This window comes from Ruditapes philippinarum, unplaced genomic scaffold (assembly GCF_026571515.1).
Source record: "Ruditapes philippinarum isolate M1 unplaced genomic scaffold, ASM2657151v2 ctg1998_1_1_1_1, whole genome shotgun sequence".
Taxonomy (NCBI): Eukaryota; Metazoa; Mollusca; class Bivalvia; order Venerida; family Veneridae; genus Ruditapes; species Ruditapes philippinarum.
In genome coordinates, this window is record NW_026861480.1 from 108,828 (window position 1) to 136,276 (window position 27,449).

General features: G+C 33.8%; 2 protein-coding genes across 2 annotated transcripts in view; one reads left to right on the plus strand and one right to left on the minus strand.

Annotated features, from left to right (window-relative positions):
* Positions 1–502: 502 nt before the first annotated feature.
* LOC132715750 (uncharacterized) overlaps positions 503–27,449 on the minus strand; it is a 44,651-nt gene continuing 17,704 nt past the window's right edge. The window contains exons 12-23 of the mRNA XM_060698812.1: positions 26,478–26,570; positions 25,623–25,732; positions 24,964–25,054; positions 9,931–10,047; positions 7,501–7,591; positions 6,956–7,025; positions 5,534–5,677; positions 4,877–5,028; positions 4,485–4,588; positions 3,590–3,690; positions 2,986–3,111; positions 503–1,678 (exon numbers count right to left, since the gene is read on the minus strand). Of these exons, the coding sequence (XP_060554795.1) occupies positions 1,561–1,678; positions 2,986–3,111; positions 3,590–3,690; positions 4,485–4,588; positions 4,877–5,028; positions 5,534–5,677; positions 6,956–7,025; positions 7,501–7,591; positions 9,931–10,047; positions 24,964–25,054; positions 25,623–25,732; positions 26,478–26,570 (1,317 nt within the window). The 3' untranslated portion in view covers positions 503–1,560. The remainder of the gene's footprint in view (positions 1,679–2,985; positions 3,112–3,589; positions 3,691–4,484; positions 4,589–4,876; positions 5,029–5,533; positions 5,678–6,955; positions 7,026–7,500; positions 7,592–9,930; positions 10,048–24,963; positions 25,055–25,622; positions 25,733–26,477; positions 26,571–27,449) is intronic.
* LOC132715752 (uncharacterized) lies at positions 11,281–17,270 on the plus strand. Its single transcript, XM_060698816.1, has 2 exons — positions 11,281–11,430; positions 13,940–17,270. Coding segments are annotated over exons 1-2 (2,094 nt in total). The 5' UTR covers positions 11,281–11,428; the 3' UTR covers positions 16,032–17,270.

Consider the following 27,449-nt stretch of genomic DNA (forward strand, 5'->3'; position numbering starts at 1 on the left):
TCAGCAGTGAATCCTACTATTTTTTTTTTCAAATTAGTGTTGTTGATCAAAATTGTGCAAAGAAAGTTATGGTTCTTGAGCATAACACTACTCACTGAAACCTATTTATATGAAGTATTTCAAGTTGAAACCTGGTATGTCCAGGATAATTCACATGCTGACAGCTCAACAAGCCAGATAAAGAATTCCCCCCTTACAACTTATATCTGTGGGAGTAAAAATATATACATAACTTCTAATATTTTGGTCTCATGCCACTTAGTAATATACATTTTTAAATACAGTAACAGTGCACAAATATGTTGCATTGAAAGAGGATGTTAAGGTATGCTTGCTGAAAATGGTTATTATAATGGACAAATACCTATTTGATGATACTGTCAACATCACTCCATTGTAGTAAACTACTGGATCTTATTACAGATACCCTTCTTACTATTTCAACCAGTTATCTGACTTTCTATCATAATGCTATTAAGGTTTAAAATAAAATAAGACAACACTTGGTTACATACATTTATTGATTAAATAATATAATTGAAAATTTTCAAGTAAAATATCCATTAATTAATCAGGTACAAAACTTAAAAAGATTTTAGCAAAAAAAAAGCTGCCAACAGTATAGTCTAGTCAGTGTGCGAAGGACATTACTGGCAGACAAGTCTCCATAATAAAGGCTTAGGCAAGAATTGAGAAACAAATTTTGAGTTGTTACTTTAGATCTTTGTCACTTGTCACACTTTGAAAATCTTAACAATTGTAAAATATAGAAAATTTACAGTACTTGCCCAACTTTCTACACAGAATACATCAATAAATAATTGTGAAACAAAGAACACACTGACAGTAACTCATTACAGTCTATAGTTTAATTCAAAACATATATAATTCATTTTCACTTATATAAATACATTTTATATTCAATACACAAGTTCATCCAAAATCAACAATTTTGATAAAAGTATGTTCAACTTCAGATAAATTATTTTGTTAACAAAATTCAACCTAGTCTATAAGACCTTTGTATAATTCTAATTCAGTTATAGTAGTTTCAGGATCTTGTATTTGTTATTTTTTAGCACACTAAAGTTTTCCATACAATATCTGCCACTGAAATTGCACACGAGACATTATCATATTTATACAAATAAATTATATAAAACCTATTCTTATTAAAACTCATATTTCATGTTATGGCATATCATAGCTGAATGTTTATTTTCAGTTTTAATCTATAGTATTGTATGTACATTAGAATAATTCCCTGGTATTTTATGTCTGAACAAAATTCCCAGATAAAATCCATTATGTCTTGTACTCCTCTTATCATTTTGTATTTCATACATGAATTACCATTCCATTCAAATTCCACAAGTATTTCATCCTTGAATATTCACCCCAGTTAACATTCCATGGTTTTCACATTTGAACGACCAAGTGTAAGAATGGTAAAGAAAACAGTTTTAATCCAGAGTCTGTCATTTTGTATATGGTTTATAACATGCATAGTTTCAACTGTAAGGATAAAGTCACAAGCGCTAACCACACTTTGATATTTCATCACGATTCAGTACAGGAATCAATCCTTAACTGCTTAAAGTCTACAGCTTTTATAAGTCTAGATAGATATCGTGGTCCTGGAGTTACTTCCCTTAACTTATCCTCAATAACTTGCGGTCTGAAACAAATAAAACATAATTGTTCATATAGCATGTTAACAAAACTACGTCTGTCGCCCCCCTTTTTTTTTTAATGTAATTCAAATTTAATGATTGGTAAAAGGGTTAAAAAGTACATGCATTAAAAAGTTGTAATTTTTTATTTGTCTGATTTACCATTTCTGATGGTGATAGAATGACAGAACAACTTAAGTTGTGTTAGGAAAATAATTGTGCACTTATAATAGTAACATACTATTTAATTAAAATGCAATTAAAAAAACAAGTTATGTTGAAGGAAAAGTCAAGGTAAGAAATGAATTATGTTGTTCCATGAATTGTAATGATAGAAAACTACATGTCTCCCCTTTGCTACAAATAACGTATAAACACTAACATATATTTCGCCTGGTAGCGCTGCACAATAGCTACGAGAGACCGTTTATTACAATATATCAATATTTGTGACATAACATGTATACATATTATAATGCAGTGACATTTACAGTATGTTAAAAGATCTCTCAAAAATAAGCAACCGCGTCATCGGAAAACACGACGTCCAGGAAAACAAACAGAGAATGTTACTCTGATAAAACCTGTGTCCAATTAACAAGTTCAGTGCCTTCCTCAGCGGCGTGTGTGGACTTCACACGAAAATATTAAATAATATAATATGAATGGCCTAACAACCTTTCAACTAAAACATATCCTTATGACAAAATATCACCAAAATTTGCATTTAATAACCACTATTTATTCATTTATTTATTTTTAAATTTATGAACTTGAAATTTTAAAGCACGTGTTTATTAGCATTGGTGCATGCTAGAAACTGATACCTGTAACTCTACCTATCTTAATGTTATCATACCATTCATTTCGATTGGTCAGTTTGTAACAAAGGTCAATCTTTAACTCCTGTGACTTATTCAATCGTAACGTGCAGACATAACTTTACCGCTATACTACATAACGCGGTAAAGTAAAAAGTACTTGCAGAATCATTCAAGGATAATAGAATAAGTGATTAAGTAATGGTCAATGTCTTAATCAAATGAGCATAAGTAACTGGAAATACAATGATAAAACATAGTTGAGGGTGAAATGTCAACTATCTTAAATTTGAGCACAAATTCTTTTTGGTACAATGTCACTTGATACATGAAAAATTAACAAGTATCATCAAGATGTTGCAAAGAAATAGTGAAAGAAATACATTTGTATTAGAGAAAACATTTTAAGTTGTATAAGGCAGTATAGGGTGTCAATATCTATAGGAAATGGAGCTCCAGGTTAATAGAACAGTTCTAGTAATGAAACTTACTCAAGTTTTCCAATTTTGACATGGACTCTACTTTCTACATGATTTGTCAGAGGGTGAGTTGGGTCAAAATTAAAGCCAACTTTGATAAAATCCATAGTTTTCCTGTCCCACAGCTCTGTTCTTAAACTGAAATTATTAGAAATTATCAGTCATGTAAAATTTTGGCAAGTGTTTAACATACTGTATAATGTAAATTTTTATATACAAAGCAGTTGGGTCCTTTGAAGAATAATTATGCTTTATTTCTTCTTATTTATATCAGAATTTTTAATACTTAAAAATAATTCTCTCACTTGTTCTAGATGCATTCCTACTTTTTGGTCTTTGAACACACACATGCAGGGCAAATGAAGTCAACAACTTTTAGCCCCTACTAATGAGGCCCCCAATCATTTTGGATGGTCATTCTAATAAATTACATAAGTTTCCTTACACTGTAATATTCCATAACAAGAAGTAAACTGGATATCTATATAAGCTCTTAATCCTCAATTTACAATTCAGAGAACCAAATTGTTATGACGGAGCAGAACATTAGAATAAAATGACATTATTTTAACCCATATTTGGTCTTAGTATGGAAAGTTATGGCTGCAATATTTACCTATTATCTTCAAATTTGAGCACATTGTATACATTGACTTCCTCCAGGTCCTTGCAGAACATTTTTATCTCATTGATTGAAACAGATAACTCGTGGATTAGCTGAAAAATAGTGCGGGAAAAACTTAGTTGTTAAGGTTACCAAAAAAAAAACCTTCAGTTACTACATGATTGTGAACTGTGTATTAAGTCTTTTTCAATAGGCAACAATAGCTTAATATTTTGTTTGTTTGATAGGGTTGTATGTCATACTGACACAATATAGGTCATATGGCGTAATTCCAGCTTTACCAGTGGAGGAAGACCTCAGGTGCCCTTCTGTGCACCTTTCAGGCACGAACAGGCACCTGAATAGAACCACCAACGTTCCATAAGCTAGCTGGATAGCTTCCTCACATGAAAGAATCCAAAGTCCCTGTAGGGATTCGAACCCACAGCAGTGAGGGGCAAGTGCTTGTTTTGAATATGGTGTGCTAGTAAAACATAGGCTGAAAAATAACTACATTAAAGAAGTACTCCAGTGATTAGATTAATTACTAATGCACTGATTATTTTTAACACTTCCATTCCTAGAAAGTGAGGAACTCATTTGACTAGTATTTTATCTATTTTGCCAGCAAGAAGGGTTATAACTACTACTGGAAAACAATTTATTTAATTCTTGACTTTAATGGTTTCTTGCTTGAAATCAGATTTAAAATTATTTTATCTCAACTTACTGTTTTCAATAAATATATAAATTTTAAGGTACATGCATGAAATGAAAATAAAGTAAGCATTCATCATTTATAGAAGTTTCTGTAACTCTTCGACATGTCCCTGGCAAGTACATGAAAGGGAATAAACTCTCACCGAGTGTCTTTTTTTTTAAATGTACATGTAATTTTTGTACAAACCTTTGGAAGGGAAGAAAATGTTGTGAACCTCTGTCTCAGACTGTCTATATTGATTCCATTCAATATAAATGCACAAGCAACTTTTTCCTCTAGATACACAGAACCTATAGAAATAAAGTTTAGTATACACAAATGCATATATTGAGGAGACACAAATATCCCTTCACTGAAAGTATTATCATCTAATAAGAGTAAATACATGTATATTATATAATACCTACATATAGTTCTCAAAGAGCTAATTGAGGCTAAAAAATAGATTGATATAAGAAAACCTGTTTGAATATTTTCTAAGTTAATAAAACAGAAAAGGTTCTTTGTGAAGTTCATATAAATGATAGATAAAAATGTTAGTGTATTTTTAACACATAATATTCCTACTGAAATACTACCTTTTGTTGACGAATTTATCTTCAATGTCATATTACTGATTTGTTTTTCTTCTGTGCCAAGCAAAAAGTTGATATAAAGTTCGACTTTATCATCTAAGAAGGTAAATACTGCCACATCTTCTTCTAACTCATTCAAATTATATTCACAACATCTGTATATGAAAAAGAAAGATAATCTGAGATGTAAATTCATATAAAGAGATAGTATTAGACAAGGGCAACACAAAAACTTTTGTCAGGGATGTGGGCATTATAGATATGTATATAGACAATATACTCTGGGCAATATCTGGATATTTTATCATCTCTAGTGACCTTGACCTTAAATATATTAACCTAAATTACATGTGTCACACTTGTAGTCATGATAGTTATCATTTGTGTTACAATCCAGCAATAAATGATGACTAAATGGTCCCCATACACAAACTTACCTCTCTATGTGACCTTGACTTTGGTTGCAGGAACCTGGATTATGTGCTCAATACTTAGCTTCACAATGGTTGTCATGATAATGACCATTAATGTGTTTTAATCCCTTAATAAATGATAACTAAATGGTTCGTATACACATCATTAAAGCTTAAATGTTGACATGTACTCTGTCATATGACTTAAAATCTAACCCCTTAAATATCAAATACAAAGGGAACTTACATAAGATGTGAAATTAATTCCTCTTTCAACTGATTTCTTAATTCATGTGTTTCTTCTTTCTTGGACTGACTTTCTACTTGTGACAGTAATTCACTTTCCTCAACTGTTTTCTCTTTCAAACATGTTGAAAGGTTTTCCATCTCCCTGAAAAGTTATAAAGATATGCCAATGTAAAACAATGTACTTTATCAACATGGTGCAGGAGTGTAATAAAGCCATTTGTTTGTTTGTTTGGGTTTTACCTTGCACCAACACAATAAAGGTCATATGGCGACTTTCCAGGTTTACTGCAGATGCATTTCTGTCAGGCATGAATGGACTCTTGAGTAAAACCTACGATGTTCCATAAATAAGCCATTTAATAAATACGATATTACACTAGAGTAATAACACTTTGATGTGACTTCATTTACGTTATATACAAACATAGCATTAAAGTAGTTATCTACAGTAGTAAAACAAAAATACAGGTACAGTCGAGACTGTCATGTGAATTTCCAAGGGACCTGTAGAAAAAGTCTCTTAATATAGCCAAAAAGAAAACTAAAATTTTAAAACAATCTATATACCATGGTGGCTAAACATACTTAACTCTGTGAAGGAATAATATCTACAGTACATTACACCTCTATTTATTATCACATATCGACAGCATCATGCTTACCATATTTGGCAGTAGGGAGAAGACACTACATCCCATGTTACCTGTATACATGTAAACTGTTACTGAGGCAGTTGTGTAGAGTTTGTTTGTAGAGTATTGACTACTGGATAATAATTGGACTTAATTATTTTGGCCCTCTGGTGTTTAAACAGGTATTATTTATTTGATAAACAGACAATTAAAAGGTGTGAAAGTTGTATAAATCAGACAAGGCAAGGCATTGGGACCAGACAATTAGGTTGCTTGTCACATATGACGGGTAACTGTATAATTCAGACCATCTATATATGGAAATATGTTGAGCTGACTGAAACTAGGAGGTATAAGACACAGAGACATTGAAATCAGAAGCTCACTCAGACAGTCTTGACGTTACATTTTTTTCAGTTTGGTTTTACGTTACACCAACAAAGTATAGATCATAATTATGATGACATACTCTCCATAACTGGTTGGCAAAAACCTCCGGTGCCATTCCGTGCATTATTTCTGGCACGAACGGGCATGTTCTGGATTTGAATCTACAATGGCAAGGGGCAAGTGGTTTGAAATCAATGCCCTTGACCACTCGGCCACAGAAGTCCAAATATAGGTACTAAAATTGCATCAAAAAAAACTTGAATTAAATCAGAAAATATTTTCATAGGGTGAACTGGAATAAAAAAAAAACTATAAAAAAAGATGAATTTCCATAATTTTTTTTTTCTTTTCAAAATAAAGATTATGTTTTCAATCAGATAAGCTAAGGTTTAACATACTTGCGTAACGTCTCTTCTTTAAGCTGAAGTTCATCTAGCAATTTATCATTCTCGTCAAGACTTTCTAAATCTGAAATATTCATTTTGTTACTACATATAAATCAATATTTATAAAGCAGACAAATGTCCTAAAAATTTGGTGTTTTTTTTTCCATGTTTTCTTTTCTGCCTTTTCCTTTAAAATGTTTAGGAAACATAACTCATCATCAATACAAAGTATTTATGATATCAAATGAAAATTTTATCTACCACAACTTATAGTACATATATGTATAAATATCTAAGATGGTCATGTCCACATAATTTTGTAAACAATTGTAAATTATAAAATGAATTAATGAAATTCTGGGAATCTTAAGCATGATAATAATGATAATGTTATGTCTTACATTAAAACAAGAAAACTGGAGTTCAATTGAAAAGATCTGATCAAACATAGAACAGTGTGTATTTAGTAATAACAACACACTTTCTACCAAGTACTATAAGCATCAATCAGTTATTTTTTTTTTTTTGGATTAACATAACACTGTAATAAGACAAACCATGTTCCAGAGAAATCAAGAGATCATCTATTGTCTGGTTATCTGCTTTGTTCTTCTCTAACATTTCCTCTGCCCTTCTTACTCCTTCAACCTACAAGCAACAACTGACATTTCAACATTTCTATTGTTACTTTATACATGTATTTAACAAAATAGGAGAAAAAAAACTGCACAATTGTTCTGATATTGGAGAACAAGAGCTGTCCGTAAGACAGCGCGCTCGACTTTTTTATTGCTTGCCAATAAAAAAAGTTTTTGCAGTAAAAGGCAATACAAGAATCTCTGTATTTTTAAAGTGAACTAGTTGTTTGATACCCTTGAATATTACAGCAATGTTTATATGACATAATTTATGGTAAAGTGAACAAGTGGATAGGAATGAATTTTTTTAGATTTTTTAAGTTTTTTAGTGCTTGCCTATAATACAAAACATTGACAGTTAAGGGCCATAATTCAAATAAAATCTTTGACAGAATTACCTTCTCCTGGACATGTTTGGGAATCATGATTGTAAACAAGTATTCCAACTTTCAAATTAATATCTCAAACAGTTCAGTCAAAAAGTGGACTGGTACTAAAAACTTAACCAAGATTCTAAGTCGATAAAAGGCCTTAATTTTTTAAAACAAATCCTTGACAGAGTTACCTTCTCTTGCGTACAGATGGGGGTAATGATGTGAAATAGCATTAAAAGTTTCAAAGCAATATCTCAAAGGGTTAAGGCAATAAGTGGATTTTACCCATATTCAATGTATTTTCTAAGTCAAAAAGGGGCATAATTCTGTCAAAAACCTTGACAGAGTTATGTCCTCTTGTCTGTTGATGAAGGTCGTGATGGTAAACAAGTATGGTCAGTTTCAAAGCAATACCTCCAATGGTTTTGAAATAAAGTGAGGTGGTACAAAAAACTTAACCAAGCTCAATACACTTTCTAAGTCAAAAAAGGGCCATAATTCTGTCAAAAACCTTGACAGAGTTATGTACTCTTGTCTGTAGATGGAGGTTATGATGGTGAACAAGTATGGTAAGTTTCAAAGCCATACTTGTAATACTTCTGAAATAAAGTGGGGTGGTACGAAAAACTTAACCAAGGTGTGACGCCGACGCCGACGCCGACGCCGGGGCGAGTAGGATAGCTCCCCTTTTCATAGAAAAGTCGAGCTAAAAAAGAAAACAAATATCAAAGTGGACAAAGTGATAAGTTAAGTAATAAATAATTGTGAAATGGATAAAAAGTTCTTAAAATATAGATTCCAAACTTATGTACCTTGCCAAATGTGATTTGAGTAATGATGCATGTACAACTTTTTAAAGTCTGGAGTAAAGCTCAACTGTAAACAGATATTTACTGCACAAAGACTCCAGCCAAAAAATCTGGACACAGGCGTTGACAATGGGATGAATTAGAAAGCTTTCAGTTTACTTTGTGTGATCAGGCTAACATCTGAAGTAATCTACCATTATTTAACAGACAAGTTCTGTAGTCAAGTTAATATTCTACATGAACAAAATACATTGTATACTACCAACCTCAAAACTTTTCTATTTATTAAACACATGTGTTTTGGGAAAGAGACAAGTATGTTATTAAGTATTCACAAAGTCTTGGTTACATTGGCATTTTAGTAAGGATCACAGCAAATTATGCCAATTTTTTATATGCTTAAGAATGAGGTACGTGTATTCAAACAATACTGTCCCTAAAATCCATCTACAGTTAAATGATAATCTATGCCTAAACCTAGGCAGGTATTTACAACTAGAAGGGTTTTTGTCATAAAAAAATGTCTCCCAAAACAATGTATGGTTCTGATCACTCCTGTGAATTTTGGTGGAAATCCCATCAGCAGTTTCATCTGTGATAGACGGACAGGATTTTTCTGTTTATAGCTCTGGTAGCCATTTAGTGCAGGAAGCGGAATGTGACAGTGATGTGCACAACTACCAATAGTACTGATCACTCCTGTGAAGTTTGGTTGAAATCACATCAGTAGTTTGACCTGTGAAGGCCAGACAATCTTTAACTATTTTTATCTTTGGTGGCCATTTTGTGCGGTGATGTGCATAAATTAAGGATGGTACTGATCACTCCTGCAAGTTTAGTTGAAATCCCACCAGTAGTTTGACCTGTGAAGGCTAAAGGCCGGACAAGCTTAATGCAGACGGACTGGCAACCAAACAGATGGACGTCCGGCCAAATTGGGATAAAGGGCCATTTCTATTGTTATTTTCTTTTATTTAATAGAGGGCCAATGGCCCCATACTCTTTTGTTACGGAATGAACTGTATTGTTCTCTTTTGTTCTGTTTACAGTTAGATGGCCCCCTATCCCTTTTTCAGTAGTGCGGACAGACGGACAGCTAAGACAAAACCAGTATACCTCACAAAAATTTTGTAAGACATAATGAAAACATATAATGAAGACTATACCTGTATTTCTTCCAAGGCTTCACTAAATATTTCTATTAATTTCTGTTTCCAAGCAACATCAGCCTCATTGTGACATGCAGACACTAGTGATCGTAACTGACCAATTATCTTATGAAGCTGAAATAAACAAGATATGTTTGTACAACATGTATGCCCACTATTGGCAGCCAATTAGTCATGTGATCAGGTTACTATGCATGACTTCTGACCCAATGAACAAACAATTAACAAGGGTTATCTAGTATCTACTGGTCATGACTAGTCACAAGGCAATAATTATTGTGACCCCATAGGTTGTGTGCAGCAATTTAAGTTATTACAAATCTTACCAAATAATATATGCATAAATTTTATGAATCATGTAGGCCTCATTAATGACAGCAAAGTTGTTATATTACATAAGACCTTCAAATGTGTATACCAAAAGCATTTTTAGTTTAATATAAAAATATCAAACAAGGAACTTGAGTTGTTGAGTTCTAGGTCAGAAACCGTCATTAAGTACAAGGTCAATATGACATTGACCCCTTGACCCCAAAATCAATAGGGGTCATCTGCTGGTCATGACCAATCACCATACCAAGTTCGAAGTTCCTAGGCCTTAGCGTTCTTTAGTTATTGATCGGAAACTATTTTTACCTACAAGGTCAATGTGACATTGACCTTTGACCCCTTGACCCCAAAATCAATAGGGGTCATCTGCTGGTCATGACCAATCACCAACTTAGTTTGAAGTTCCTAGGCCTAAGCGTTCTTTAGTTATTGATCGGAAACTGTTTTTACCTACAAGGTTAATGTGACCTTGACCTTTGACCCCTTGACCCCAAAATCAATAGGGTCATCTGCTGGTCATGACCAATCACCATACCAAGTTTGAAGTTCCTAGGCCTAAACATTCTTTAGTTATTGATCGGAAACCCTTTTTACCTACAAGGTCAACATGACCTTGACCCCTTTACCCCAAAATCAATAGGGGTCATCTGCTGGTCATGACCAATCGCCATACCAAGTTTGAAGTTCCTAGGCCTAAGGGTTCTTTAGTTATCACTTGGAAACCATTTGGTCTACGGACCAATGGACATAAATTCAAAGCAATATACCCTCTCTTCTTTGAAGTAGGGGCATAATAATGAAACAACAATTCAACTTTATGTAAAATAAACTTCCAAGTTCTTTGGGTTCTTTTAAGTTCCTTAAAGTTACTTAGATTACAGGTAACAAATTCAGGTGTTTTTTTTTTAAGATTTTATCAAAAGTTTCATGATTTATTAATCATCTTTTCTAAAAAATTTGATATTTTCCTTTTTTTTCAAAATCATTAACATCTTATAGGGAAGATATTTAAAGGGATTAAAAAGGAGAGAAAAAATCTTTCTTGGAACATTAAATAAATCTGACTGTAAATTACCATACAGTAGATTTCACAAAGAAATAATAAAAAGCAGCTGGCTGTTCTAAGTCTTCAGTGTATTTTTTCGATATTAATGCTTTTGTGAACATGTGAGTATAATAATTCTATTCTTATCTTTTATAAACTTTATCAGTTTAACATTTTAGTATGTTTCACAGTTTGTTTGCAATAAAAAATTTCAATGATTTCTGCTTTAAATAAAGGGAGGTATTTTTTTTTATAGAAATCTTATTTTACAAGTATTTCATCATAAAATAACAAAAGGCTTAACTGAAAAACACACTTTCTATATTATGACAGCATGAAAGATCAATATCAGTTTCATTATGAAAATAATGGAACCGCAAATGGGGGGGGGGGATAAACACCTGAATAAAAATTTGTCTGAATAATCAAAAATAATCTTTCTATGAGGAAAGAGACCCATTTAAGAAGTTGTCTGAATTTTTTTTTTCCTTAATTATCCTTAGGGTATTAACCTGCTAGGCAATTCTACATGCCAAATATCTTAGCATTGGGCATTTATGAATAACACAAAAAAATTAGAAGTACCTTTAGTCTCCATAACATAAAAAAATTAGATGTACCTTAAGTTTCCATAGGGCAAGTGACCCCCAGGGCTGCGAGACAATATTGACCTCAAAGTCATGATTAATATCAATTTTGTAGAAGAGTATAAATTGATGCTTCATGCCAAATATCCAAATATCTATGCTCTGGGCTTTGTAGCTTTTGTAGCATATCCCTTAGTATATAAGTGTATATAAATCAAATGACCCCCGGTAGGGTCAGGATTTAATTTTTTGGACTAATTTTGATCTTAAAAAAAAAAACCAGTGTTCTGTATTCCATGTCATTATAAGATGCATTTCTGTTAAATAATGTTTATTTCCTTTAAATGATACAGAGGAGAACTGATACATAATGACTAAGTGAGACTTGACCTTGACCTGAGGAAGGTAAAACCTTCGCTCTGCACATCATCTCATTATGGTTAACATTCCTCCAATGTAGTTTCAATTTCCTCCTATCCTTTCAAAAGATACAAAGCAAACAGGAAATTGCTAACAAACAGATGTGCAAAACAACATAAATTATGCTGTTTTTTTGTTATTGTTTTTCTTTCTTTTTTTTTTTTGCATTATTATTATAAAATCTAATAAATAAGTCCAATATAATTTTGCTCTGAATAAATTTTATATTTATGGTAGAGTTGTAAGTCATGTAATTGACACTGATATTGTTAGGATCATATAAAAACTTTCCAGCTTTTCTGGGGGAAAATAAGTTCCGATTTCCTTGCATATGTAGAACCTGTGACTTGATTAAATAAGACATATTAGGGATTATAAGCTGACTTTCCCATGGAATATCAACATTAAAGCAATGTATAGTGAAAGTCCTATTTTCAAGTTAAATCCTACATATTCAAGTTGTCCTCTATCTGTAGATTTAACTCTTTGCATGTTGTTCAAATTGAGGAGAACTTTCTTAAGAGAATGACTTTTGCAATTGTGCCTAATTATGTTTTAAAACAATTTGCGTTGAGAAGATTATAAGAATCTTACACCGGCTGCCGGTACAGACCGGAATATCTAGCTCGAGGGTAACTGTTTACAGCGGTAACGAGGCTCTGCCGAGGCTCTGGCATTATTGTACCACATGATGGAAACTGCTCTCTGGTGGCACTACAAAGTTATAATTAATCAATTACACCATACAATATCATGACCAGTATATCGGTTTAAATTAAAGCATGAAACATAATAATTTCCAGCAAACGGACCTACACATAAACACTGAGCTTTTGTAACTGTTAAACAAAAGGGCGAAAATTTAATACAAGAGCAAAATGAAAATTCTTACAACATGATGTTCTTTAAAAATCTTTAAACTTGTGAAAAAAAGATAATTATTTCAGAAAATAATGTTTTTAAAGCTATGATCTGTTGAAAAACAGTTTGCTTGCCGACAAACTGTGCCATTTAGAAAATACACCAAAATAAACATCAAATATTTTTAGTATATAACATCATTTAATATTATAAAATCTTTACATGATACGATAAAATAACTTTTTTCTCTATTTTGTCATTGAACAATGCATAAATTTAAATAAAGCTTAAGAAACTCAGACCTATTTTCAAATATAAGCAGTAGATTTTTACCTTGACACCAGGAACGAAAAATTCCTAATTTCAAAATTGTTACTTTTTAAAGTAAAAACTTACAATGTAATGAAGCCAGGATTACTTCACAGTAACTTTTTTTATCAATTTAACAAAACATTATCTTTTAATTTGATTTTTTTTCAATGGTGATGCACGGTGGGTAGATAACCTTATCACATGACTCAGCCGAGATATCTTTTTTCGTAAAATTGGTCCAACTCCAGACCATTCATTTGAAAGACCCTGTCAGTAATAATAAATTTACACATTAATCCTAATTAAAACCTTATTTACCTTAAAATTTTATTTCATTTTTTCATTTTACATTCTGGAGGCAAGTAGCTTTTAACAAATTATGCAATCCTATCAATTGCTATCAACACCAGTACAAGAAAATGACTTAGTAAACAGGCTATGTGTTTTGCAGGATGTTTAGTTCAACAGACCATACAAGAAGTGTGTCACTTCAACTCTCTAAGGTCCTTGATGACATTGGTGTAAATGATGACATGGTCAGAAAAAGAAGGCAAACAGTAATGGCAGAAGAATCTCTCCGGACAGTGACGACGAACTTACAAGATATGAAATTAACCACATATAATTTTGGGAGCCGCACTGAAGGAACAACTACAGCAGGTCTTCATGCAGACTCTGACACTCTGGCATGTAACAACACGTATAACATTATACAAGACCTTTCAGAATGGCGTCATGGATATACAAATTTGTTGATGGTACGTGATGCTAACACACCACCAGGATACTGTCTCCTACAAAAAACATATGACAATGTTCCAAATCTAGTTGATTATCCCCCTTCTGAAGATTACTATGTTGACAGTAGAAGAAGAGTGCTGATGAAGAATGATTGGTTTGTAAGTAGATTACCTGATGGTAGTGTAAGACGTGGTCCATCACAGTCCATACAAGGTTTACCTGGATATGCTGATGATGACCTTGTGTATGCGTATTACTGTAAATCATGGCCAAGGGAGGCCAGATTATTGACAGAAACAGCAAGTGCAGGAAACTGGCCTGCGGAAGAATTAAAGAGGCAAGCTATGAATGATGGATGTTTTGTTGTACCTGTTGGTTGCCGTGGTACTGAAAGTGAGGAACTTCAATGGAGAATATCAACATCATTAACAGAACGCAGGCTTATGTTCAGCTTAAACATAGTTCAAATCAGGTGTTATGTTTTGATGAAAATGATTCTAAAATCTTACCAAGGCCTTGATTCTGAAGATGCCTTATCAAGTTTCATCTGTAAAACAGTCGTCCTTCATTGCATTGAAAAAGGAGAAGAAAATCTCTGGCAAGATGATAATTTACTAAACTGTTTGAATACTTGCTTGAAATTTCTACATGACTGTGTTCTGTCAGAACACTGTCCACACTTTCTTATACCAGAGAACAATTTGATGGCGAGACGCATTTCACCAGACATCAAACCACAAATTCTAGCAATAATCCAAAATATTTTATGCAGTGACGTTAAAGCTCTTGAAGATATCGAAATTGACCAGCTTGGTATGAGAATCACTGGACAGTTTCAAACTGTGTACCCAGGACACATTGTACATATACAAGTACCATCAGCTTTAGAATACAAACAAAATATTTCTGGACATTTATTGTATACTTTCATGAACAGCCTCAGTAATCGTATTGGTGGCTATCTGACTGAACTGACACACTTGCAGACAGAAAATGTTGTCCAAAAGTTGTCTGTATCTATTGATAAGCTTACTACCTTTCACAGTGAAGGTACCGAATATGAACAAAAAGCATGTGAACTTATTTCCAACTTCTTATATATGTCTCTAGGATCAGTACTGGCTTCCAACAGTATTTCTAAGAATGAAACAATTCAACGTAATTCACTTGTTATGTTAGAACAAGGATCAGCTAATGACATCTCATCAACATTAAAATGGGCATCAGTGTTCTATTGCAAAGGAGACATGCCTCAGACTATTAGTATACTTGATACAATACTAGAACAATATAGCATTGAACGTTTGCAATCGGTTTGTTGTTGCTACCAGAGTCGAGATAGAGGAAAGCCTAAACATGAATTTGAAGAAGTCTGTGTTGAAGGTGATATAAAACATGTATTAAAGCACACAGCTTTTTGTGTAAGGTTCTTACCATGTGAAGTGAACTGTGTCCCAGAGGAGTTAAAACATGAATATTTCCGCCCAAACATGGATGCTCTTCATAAGGACTACTGGATGGACTGGGCTGTGGTAGACTCAATTCCTTACTATTATTTCTTATTGTACAAAGCCCAGAAAATTCAAGGTAACATGGAGAGACAGCAGGCAGCGTTTGACAAACTAAGACAAGCAATAGACTCTGACTCTAATCTAGGACACAAGGAAACTGACTTAAATTTACTTGCACAATGCATGGAGCAGGAAGGCATGTTAGATGATGCCATAGCTTGTTACACTGCTTCAACAGATCTTCGTCCAGCACATAATGCCGCTTATTCTCTTATCAGTCAAATCTTTTAAAGACGACATTCAAATAACAGATAAAAACAAACTGCTGTATGATAACCGTTACATACACCTATAAACAAAGAAGTAAATTTTTTCAACACACACCCATGCCGATTTTGCGACTCCGTAAAAATGGTATTGCATTGCCGTGCAGATATTTTGACTTGATGTTATTTGCCTTATACAATCATAGCGTAAAGACATGCTAAATGTTAGCATTACACTATAGGAACATTGATGAAAAATGACTCTTTTTCACTTTAAACAGTCTTTGTTTTATTTTACCAAGATAAAATTTGTATTTTTAAAGAAAAGGGAGCAGTAATGTTTACTGTGCCAAAACATTAATTTTTCATAAAACAAGATATGTTTGTAAAACATATAAAACATAAACATGTAAATCTTATCAAATAAAATATGCATAAATTTTATGAATCATGTAGGCCTCATTAATGTTACATTACATAAGACCTTGAAATGTGTATACCAAAAGGATTTTTAGTTTAATAAAAAAATATCAACCAAGGCAACTTGAGTTGTTGAGTTATTAGTAAAACAATTTTTACATACAAGATCAATATGACATTGACCTTTGACCCTTAAATCAATAGGGGTTATCTACTGGCCAAGACCAATGCACCTGTGAAGTTTGAAGGTAAAGGGCCCATGAGATGGGATATTGATCAGAAAGCGTTGTTACCCATAAGGTCAATGTGATCTTGACCTCTGACCCCTTAACACCAAAATATCCATTGAGGTCATCTTCTGACCAAAAGCAATGCATCTGTAAAGCTTGAAGTCAAGGGTCCATGGGTTGTCCAGTTATTGATAGAAAACCGTTGTGAAATACAAGGTCAATGCAACCTTGAACTTTGTTCCCCTGACCCCAAAATCAATAGGGGTCATCTACGGGCCAATACCAATGCATCTTCAAAATTTAAGCCAAAAGCCAACAGCTTGTCAAGTTATTGATAGGAAACCGTTTTTACCAACAAGGTCAATGCAACAACCATGATCTTTGATCCCTTGTCCCCAAAATCAATAGGGGTCATCTACTGGTCAAGTCCAATGCACCTTCTGAGTTTGAGGGCCAACAGCTCATGGGATCTCAAGTTATTGCTCGGAAACCGTTTTTATCTACAAGGTCAATTTGACATTTGACCACTTGACCCCCAAAATCAATAGAGGTCATCAGCTGGTCATAAACAATCATCATACCAAGTTTGAAGTTCTTAGACCCAAGCATTCTTTAGTTATTGATTTCTGTTTCTACCTACAGGGTCAATGTGACCTTGACCTTGGACCCCTTGACCCTAAAATCAATAGGGGTCATCAGCAGGTCATGAACAATCATCAAACTAACTTTGAAGTTCCTAGGCCCAAGCGTTCTTTAGTTATTGATCAGAAACCATTTTTACCTAAAAGGTCAATGTGACCTTGACCTTTGACCCCTTGACCCTAAAATCAATAGGGGTCATCTGCTGATCATGAACAATCATCAAACCAAGTTTGAAGTTCCTTGGCCTAAGCGTTCTTTAGTTATTGATCAAAAACCATTTTACCTACAAGGTAAATGTGACCTTGACCTGTGACCCCTTGACCTCAAAATAAATAGAGGTCATCTGCTGGTCATGAACAATCATCAAATCAAGTTTGAAGTTCCTAACCCTAAGTGTTCATTAGTTATTGATTGGAAACCATTTTACCTACAAGGTCAATGTGACCTTGACCTTTGACCCCAAATCCAATAGGGGATATCTGCTTGTCATGAACAATCATCAAACCAAGTTGAAATTTCTAGGCCTAAGCGTTCTTTAATTATTGATCGGAAACCGTTTTTACCTACAAGGTCAATATGACCTTGACCTTTGACCCCTTGACCCCAAAATCAATAGGGGTCATCTGCTATTCATGAACAATTATCATTCCAAATTTGAAGTTCCTAGGCATAAGCATTCTTTAGTTATTACTCGGAAACCGTTTTTAACTACAACGTCAATGTGACCTTGATCTTTGACCCCAAAATCAGTAGGGGTCGTCGGCTGGTCATGAACAATCACCATACCAAGTTTAAAGTTTCTAGGCCTAAGCGTTCTTTAATTATTGATCGGAACAGTTTTTACCTACAAGGTCAATGTGACCTTGACCTTTGACCCCTTGACCCCAAAATCAATAGGGGACATCTGCTGGTCATGAACAATCATCATACCAAATTTGAAGTTCCTAGGCCTAAGCGTTCTTTAGTTATCACTTGGAAACCATTTTTACCTACAAGGTCAATGTGACCTTGACCTTTTACCCCTTGACCCCAAAATCAATAAGGGTCATCTACTGGTCATGACCAATCACCATACCAAGTTTGAAGTTCCTAGGCCTAAGCGTTCTCTAGTTATCACTCGGAAACCATTTGGTCTACGGACCGACAGACAGACAAATGCAAAACAATATAACCCCTCTTCTTTGAAGTGGGGGCATAATAATATTGTGCAATTAAATTTATAAGGAACAAGAGCCATGTCAACATGGCCATCCCCCGCCGAATGTGTTTGCTCATTGGAAGAATGTATATGTAGTAGAGCAGAATAATTCAATTTTCAAGAGGTCTTTTGGTAATGAAAACTGAAGTGATTACAGATTTGAAACCTATGTGAATACTGATGGCTGAAAATAATAAAGAGCAAAAACTGAAAAACAATGCAGGGTAGGTTATCATTCTTGTGTGCTTAACCCCTCCTCAGTAAAATCTATCCACCTATGAAGTTTCAAGTTGATACCTCAAATACTTTATGAGATAAGCTCCGGACAAAATAGTATGAAAAAGAACAAAGGGCAATAACTCAAAAATTATACAGGGAAGCCTTATCATTATTGCGCACAGCATTCCTCCTCAATAAGATCTATCCATCTATGACATTTCAAGTTGACATTTCAAACACGTTTTGAGTTATGCTCCACTCAGGTGAAAAATTAAGTATGAAAAAAAACAAAGGGCAATAACTCAAAAATTATGAAAGGATGAGTTATCATTCTTGTGCACTGCACACCTCCTGAGTGTGATCCATGCACCAATGATATTTCATTTTGATATCTCAAAGGCCTTTTGAGTTATGCTCTGGACAAAAAATAATTTTGAAAAATAACAAAGGGCAATAACTCAAAAATTATGCAGGGTAGAGTTATCATTCTTGTGCACTGCACTCCTCCTCGATGAGATCCATCCACCTTTGAAGTTTCAATTTGATACCTCAAATACTTTTTGAGATAAGCTCCGGACAAAAAAGTATGAAAAAAATCAAAGGGCAATAACTCAAAAATTGTATAGGGAAGAGTTTATCATTATCCTCCTCAATAAGATCTATCCACTTATGACATTTCATGTTGACATCTAAAACACTTTTGAGTTATGCTCCACTCAGGTGAAAAATTAAGTATGAAAAAAAATGGGTCAAAGACAGAAAAGGCCGGGTTGCATTTGTATACCAAATATCATAATACAATGTATACATAATATACAAAATGTTTACCATTGACCATTAATGTCACAAATTTAACTAAGTCGGTAAACAGGAAGTGGATGAGCAACAGACCTGAAATCGAATCCCACAGTATGGGACCATGAGGCAATGCAGTATGCTAAATATCAAGAAGCTGTGATAAGTAGTTGCTGAGAACACTGTTACGAAAATTTCCTACCATTGACCATTAATGTTGAAAATTTAACGAAGTAGGTAAATAGGAAATGAATGATCGACAGATCTGAAAATGGATCCCACAGTATAGGACCACTAGTTAATGTTGTATGCAAAATATCAAAAGGCTATGATAAGTAGTTGCTGAGAAAATAGTTACGAATAGTTTCCTATCATTTACCATTCATGTCACAAATTTAACTAAGTCGGTAAACAGGAAGTGGATGAGCTACAGACCTGAAATCAAATCCCACAGTATGGGATCAAGTGTCAATGCTGTATGCCAAATATCAAGAAGCTGTGATAAGTAGTTGCTGAGAAAACTGCTACAAAAATTTCCTCCTACCATTGGCCATTAATGTCGGAAATTTAACTAAGTCGATAAACAAGAAAAGGATGAGCGACAGACTTGAAATCTAATCCCACAGTATGGGACCATGTGTCAATGCTGTATGCCAAATATCAAGAGGCTGTGATGAGTACTTACTGAGAAAACTGTTACGAAAATTTCCTACCATTGACCATTAATGTTGAAAATTTAACTAAGTCGATAAACCGGAAGTAGATGAGCGACAGACCTGAAATCAAATCCCATGGTATGGGACCATGTATGTGTCAATGCTGCATGCCAAATATCAAGAGGCTGTGATAAGTAGTTGCTGAGAAAACTGTAACGAAAAGTTTTTCACCGCCCGCCTGCCTGCCCACCCGCCGCCCGACATTCACCATACTATAACCCGGGTTTGCACCAGTGCAACCCGGCCAAAAATGGGTCAAAGACAAAAATTTGTATACCAAATAACATGACTTATGAGGCTGTGATGTTACAAAAATTTCCTACCATTAATGTCAAACATTTAACTAAGTCTGTAAACAGGAAGTGGATAAGCGATAGACCTGAACTTGGGACCACGTGTTAATGCAGTCACAATACCAAATATCAAGAGGCTGTGATATGTAGTTGCTGAGAAAACTGTTACGGAAATTTCCTTCCATTTACAATTAATGCCGAAAATTTAACTAAGTCAGCAAACGGGAAGTGGATGAGCCACATACCTGAAATCATATCCCATGGTATGTGACTACATGTTAATGCTGTATACCAAATATCAAGAGGCTGTGATAAGTAGTTGCTGAGAAAATTGTTACGAAAAATTCCTACCATTGACCATTATTATGAATTTAACTAAGTCAGTAAACATGAAGTGGATGAGCGACAGACCTGAAATCAAATCCCATGGTATGGGACAATGTGTTAATGCTGTATACTTAATATCATGAGGCTCTGATAAGTAGTTGCTGAAAAAAACTGTTACGAAAAATGACCCAACCAATTCACCTGCCTGCCCGGAATCAAGTCTCAATACATATTGGTAAACAGTATTTTTTTTTTTCATATATGTAATTTTTTTTTCGAAAAACCAGTATAATAGTTGTAACAGATATCATATCCCATTACTGTTTAAATATTGAAATATTTTTTGATAGTGTTTACTCAGGGGTATCATGTTGAGGGCAGAATCTAACCCCAAAGCATCTGTGGTTTATCATATTAGAACACCCCTTTCTACAAAAACTTCTTTCTGTTCACACGAGTGGCTTTATACACAGGTTAAATTGTAAAATTAAATCTTGTAAAAAGTTATTAAAAACAAGAGGGCCATGATGGCCCTGAGGTCGCTCACCTGTATATAGCCCCCCCCCCCCCCCCCCCCCCCCCCCCCCCGGGCCAATTTTTACCCAAGGGCTTTATTTGAACAGACTTGGTAGACACCCATAAGAAGATGTTTCATGCTAAACATCTAAGTTCTAGCTCATTGGGTTTTTTAAAAGAAGATTTTTAAGTTTTTACTATACACATATAGTTAAAAACAATGACACCCCTGGGGCAGGGCCAGTTTTGACCCCCGGGCTTTTATTTGAACAAACTTTGTAGATATTTACTTAAAGATGTTTCATGTATAATATCTAAACTCAAGCTATTGGGTTTTTTCAAAGAAGATTTTTTAAGTTTTTGCTATACACATATAAGGAAAATCAATGACCCCCGGGCAGGGCCAGTTTTGACCCAGGGCTTTTATTTGAACATACTTGGTAGACACCCATTAGAACATGTTTCATGCTAAATATCTTAGCTCTAGCTCTTTGAGTTCTTTAAAAGAAGATTTTTTAAGTTTTTACTATATGCATATAGGGAAAATCAATGACCCCCTGGGACGGGGCCAATTTTGACCCCAGGGCTTTTATTTGAACAAACTTGGTAGACATTCACTAGAAGATGTTTCATGCCAAATATCTAAGCTCTAGCTCTTACGGTTCTTTAAAAGAAGATTTTTTAAGTTTTTACTATATGCATATAGGGAAAATCAATGACCCCCCGGGGCGGGGCCAATTTTGACCCCAGGGCTTTTATTTGAACAAACTTGGTAGACACTCACTAGAAGATATTTCATGTCAAATATCTTAGCTCTAGCTCTTTGGGTTCTTTAAAAGAAGATTTTTTAAGTTTTTACTATATGCATATAGGGAAAATCTATGACCCCCTGGGGCAGGGCCAATTTTGACCTCAGGGCTTTTATTTGAACAAACTTGGTAGACACTCATTAGAACATGTTTCATGCTAAATATCTTAGCTCTAGCTCTTTGGGTTCTTTAAAAGAAGATTTTTTAAGTTTTTACTATATGCATATAGGGAAAATCAATGACCCCCTGGGGCGGGACCAATTTTGACCCCAGGGCTTTTATTTGAACAAACTTGGTAGACATTCACTAGAAGATGTTTCATGCCAAATATCTAAGCTCTAGCTTTTACAGTTCTTTAAAAGAAGATTTTTTAGTTTTTACTATATGCATATAGGGAAATACAATGACCCCCCGGGCCGGGGCCAATTTTGACCCCAGGGCTTTTATTTGAACAAACTTGGTAGACACTCACTAGAAGATGTTTCATGCCAAATATCTTAGCTCTAGCTCTTTGGGTTCTTTAAAAGAAGATTTTTTAAGTTTTTACCATATGCATATAGGGAAAATCAATGACCCCCTGGGGCGGGGCCAATTTTGACCCTAGGGCTTTTATTTGAACAAACTTGGTAGACACTCATTAGAAGATGTTTCATGCCAAATATCTAAGCTCTAGCTCTTACGGTTCTTTAAAAGAAGATATTTAAAGATTTTTCTTTCGGTTGCCATAGCAACCAGAGTTCTGCATGAAATGGAATTCTTTGAACAATCTTGATAGAGCTTCATACAAAGAGTATTCCTGCCAAGTTTCATTTACATTGGCCTTGCGGTATCATAGAAGATGTCCTTAGAATATTTAAAATGTGGACGGACGACAGACGACGGACGCCATTTGGTTGGCCATCCTAAAAGCTCACCTGCACTTTGTGCAAGGTGAGCTAAAAAACAACAACAAACAGCAGGGATCACAGGAAGGTCAGAATTTCACGTGGCAGACTGTTTGACCAAAATTTTCATGAGTCAAATCAGTTTTTTCTTGTGTTATTTTTCTACATAAACCATTTTCATGTTTCAAAAATTACTGTTTGGGAAGTCATTTTGAGTAGATTTTCAAGTTTAAATTGATAATATTGTGAGGTTAGGTAATTTTTAAAATTTGTTATTTTCTTGCTTAGTTAACAATATGATAAAGATAATTAAGTATGATAATTTAAATTACCAAAATTATTGTTTCATTTTCACTTACATTTATTGAGGTCAATAACACATGTGTTCATGTATAATTTAAGAAATCATAACACGGGAGGTGACATTTACATAAATACTGAATGTCATGCCTTAATACTTCACAAATAGTTAACAAAATACCTGTTTCAACGAAGCAAACCGATAATTGTATTCATCTTCACTTCTTTGTTATGAAATACAAGTTTACGTTACAAAATTTCTCAATTTTCTTGTACATGGCGGACGTTTCGTCATACTTCCAGTTTAGTTCTATCTATAATCTTAACTCAAGGTCAGATTGATACAGATGTTTTCTGAGGCAAAGTTGTTGAATGGACTGATTGATATGCATTTTTTAATGATTTGAATTGTATGTTTGTTCTCAGGATGAAATATTACGACATAATTAGTTCATCAGTAAAACCGTTGTACCAGTGTTGAAATATATGATTTTTCCCGCAAACCGGAAGGATGTATATAAAAGTAATATCCGTAAACTTTTATCTTAATCAGCTAATTTCTGTGAAAAAATACAACAGTTTTTGTTCACTTTCGTTTCTTTGTGCAATATCTTACATAATGAAATGTGCAAATCATTGTCAAGAACCGAAATATTTTACATTGTATTTCGGAAATGACACAGTCTCCTTTCTGGTGATATTACGAAATTAATGGAAGAATCCATTATTGAATGGGGAAATCAACTTCACTGTAGCTCTCAAATTTGTGCTATTCTGATTGACTCTGTTTTGAATTAACATTCACATTCAACATCTTTTCATCTTTCTAATGCTTTAGCAGAAAAATCTTCATAACAATGTCTGTTGAGACAAAAAGTACAAGATACACTATCTCAATTTATCCCTACAAAGAAAGTCTATATAACCTTGCAATAAAAAAAACCTTAAACCCCCAAAACAGAGACCAATTTTCAACTCTAGACCATAATTTGAATAACCTTTGTAGAAACCAACAAGCTTATGCCTTGTATATATCTAAGCTCTAGCCCTTTCTATTTTGAAGTATAAGAATGTTTTAGTTTTTTCTTTTAGTTGCCATAGCAACCAGAGTTTAGCATAGAATGGCATTCTTTGAACAATCTTGATAGAGCTTCATACAAAGAGTATTCCTGCCAAATTTCATTAATATTCGCCAACTGGTATTCTAGAAGATGTTGTTTCAGTTTGAATAAAATGTGGACGGACGCCGGACAACGGACGCATATGATTAGCCATCCTAAAAGCTCACCTGCACTATGTGCAAGGTGAGCTAAAAAAATACTGATAATGTACTTTGGTGAAAGACTTAAATTTAGAACAAATTCAAAGTATATAATCCTTACATAATTCCAACCCGAATTAAGAATTAATAACACAAAAATAAATGAAAATGCTACCTCGAAGAGTTTCACAAATAATTTCTGTAGATTCATAAATATTAAAACTACTAGCAAAGGTTATTTATTCATGTCACTCAATATCACCTTGACTTTAAGATATCAAATAAGAAAACAAGAAATCAAGTAAAAGCTAAAGAAATGTTGACACATTACAAGATAAACATCATACCTCATCACTAGAAGCTTTGGAACAAATCTGGAAGATTTCTGGCTGTGTTTCCTCCAGTGATTTCTCCAACCATTCCATATTTGCCTCAGACCTAAATGTAACATAAAACAATCTTCACAGTACAAAGATGTCCATAAAGCCATTTATATTTCAAGTTACCGTAATGCCAAATTTAAACCTTTCCTTCAGACAGAGACTAGAACCGCAGCCACATCTGAAATCTTCTTTTATCTTACTTGAAAACTACACAAAGAATTCATCTACCTTGTTTCAAAACAAGAGGGAAACCATCAAAGAGATGAAAGACTACTTCTTTTAAAGCTACTTTCCGATACATAAAAATTAAATTAAATCACCTAAAATCTCAGAAAATCAAATGTTCAAAAAAATTTATGACTTTTTAAAATGTGTAACTATTCCCAATCTATATGAAACTTGTTAAGTGAAAAATATGACTAAATTTACTATCACTATAACCATAATTTTTACCTCTTTACTTAACAAGTAAGGGCTATTTTTTGCATATTTTGCATTTGTATTTCCAACATTTTTATGAAAATTTTCATTGAAATGAGCATGAAACTGAAAAGTAAGCTATTTAAGCACAGACTGCTGACAAATTTCAAAAATATAAAGAAAGTTATTAGTAAAGTACATACTTCTCTATTAGTTGAGTGAAACAGGTTTTCATTTTTTTCTTTGCTTTGACCAGAGGGTTGAGTGTAAGTTCAGCATTTAGAACCTCTGTCAAGTCATCCAGATCTAATCTCTGCAAAGAGGAGTGCTTTATTATTATATCTTTAATAATAAAATATTGAACAGTCCAAATTGAGATTCACACAAACATACTACTGCAAATTAAATCTACAGATTATGAGAAACATATTTTCAAATTATTTAAATCAAAACTAACTAGTCCATCTGTTTTCCACCAAATTACAATTTATAAAACCTTAAGGTATAAAACCTCCAGATATTTTCATTTACTGTTAAATCACTGAGCAAATCACTGCACTTTAATCTTAAAAAGACACTTGGAGAAAATATCTACATTACAATTCATGGTGTTGATCTCCATAACTATGATTGTGGAGTTATGCCTAGATTGTTTACAGCATTTAACTCAAAAACTGGTTTACCGGTTAGAAATAAGAAAGAATAATGACAATTGCATTTACCAGTATTATCTACACAATTACAAATAAAACTCCCACTTATTCTCAAACAAGAACATATTTTATGCCATCATTCCACTTACAATCAAACAGTCATCCACAGTTATGTTGGCAATAATTGTAAACCTAAAGAACCAGTAATGAAGCAGGTAACCTTCCACTTCAGAGCAGTCTGATAAGATTATGTATTGTTACCTTATCTTTAAAAGCTACAAATGAAATGTTGCATCAGTTACTACAGCTGAAAAATGTTGCACTTGCAAGACCAACTAGCAAATGTTGAAAATATGACAATCCTTTATAACAGATTGCTTCATTACTGATTTATGTTTTACTTACAGGAGCAAATATTGTGCTGCACCTGGCCCCCTGGATCTTTGAAGACAGTGTGAATGTCAGTCTGAAAAATGAATCCAATGTCATTGGACCTTCCTGAAAACATAAGAATAAATTAACAAGTTGACATAAAAATACACTTCAAATGGAGAGAATATTATTACATACATTGCATTGCATACATGCATACATACATACATTAAGACAAATAACAACAAATATTGAACTTATCAGCATATTTGATAAAACACAACATACAACAAATATATAAATCTTAAATAAACATGAGACAATGCCAAAAGTGTAGTACTAGAGCAAAGCCAGTCAGCAACAAAAAATTTAATGTGAAATTTGGAAGCAGATGCTGGAGTAAGTAGTGCAGCTCTTCGAGTCTCCACATACTTCAAATAGTGCAGCTAAAAATTAAAAGGGCAACGTCACAGCTATTCGCACATATTACAAATCATCAATATATTAATTATTTACAGTAAAACAAAAATTAAATACAACTGTGTTTGAAACAAGATATGTTTGTAAAACATGTATGCCCCCTATCAGCAGCCAATTATTCATGTGATAGGGTAATTATGCATGACTTCTGACCCAGTGATCAAACAATTAATAAGGGTTATCAAGTATCTACTGGTCATGACCTTGACCTTTGACCCCTTGACCCAAAACTCAATAGGGGTCATCTGCTGGTCAAGACAAATCATCATACAAAGTTTGAAGTTCCTAGGCCTAAGCGTTTTAACTTAATTGATCAGAAACCGTTTTTACTTACAAGGTCAATGTGACCTTGACCTTTGACCCCTTGACCCCAAAATCAATAGGGGTCATTTGCTGGTCATGACTAATCACCATGCCAAGTTTGAAGTTCCTAGGCCTAAGGGTTCTTTTATTATTGATCCAAAACCGTTTTAACATACAAGGTCAATGTGACCTTGACCTTTGACCCCAAAATCAATAGGGGTC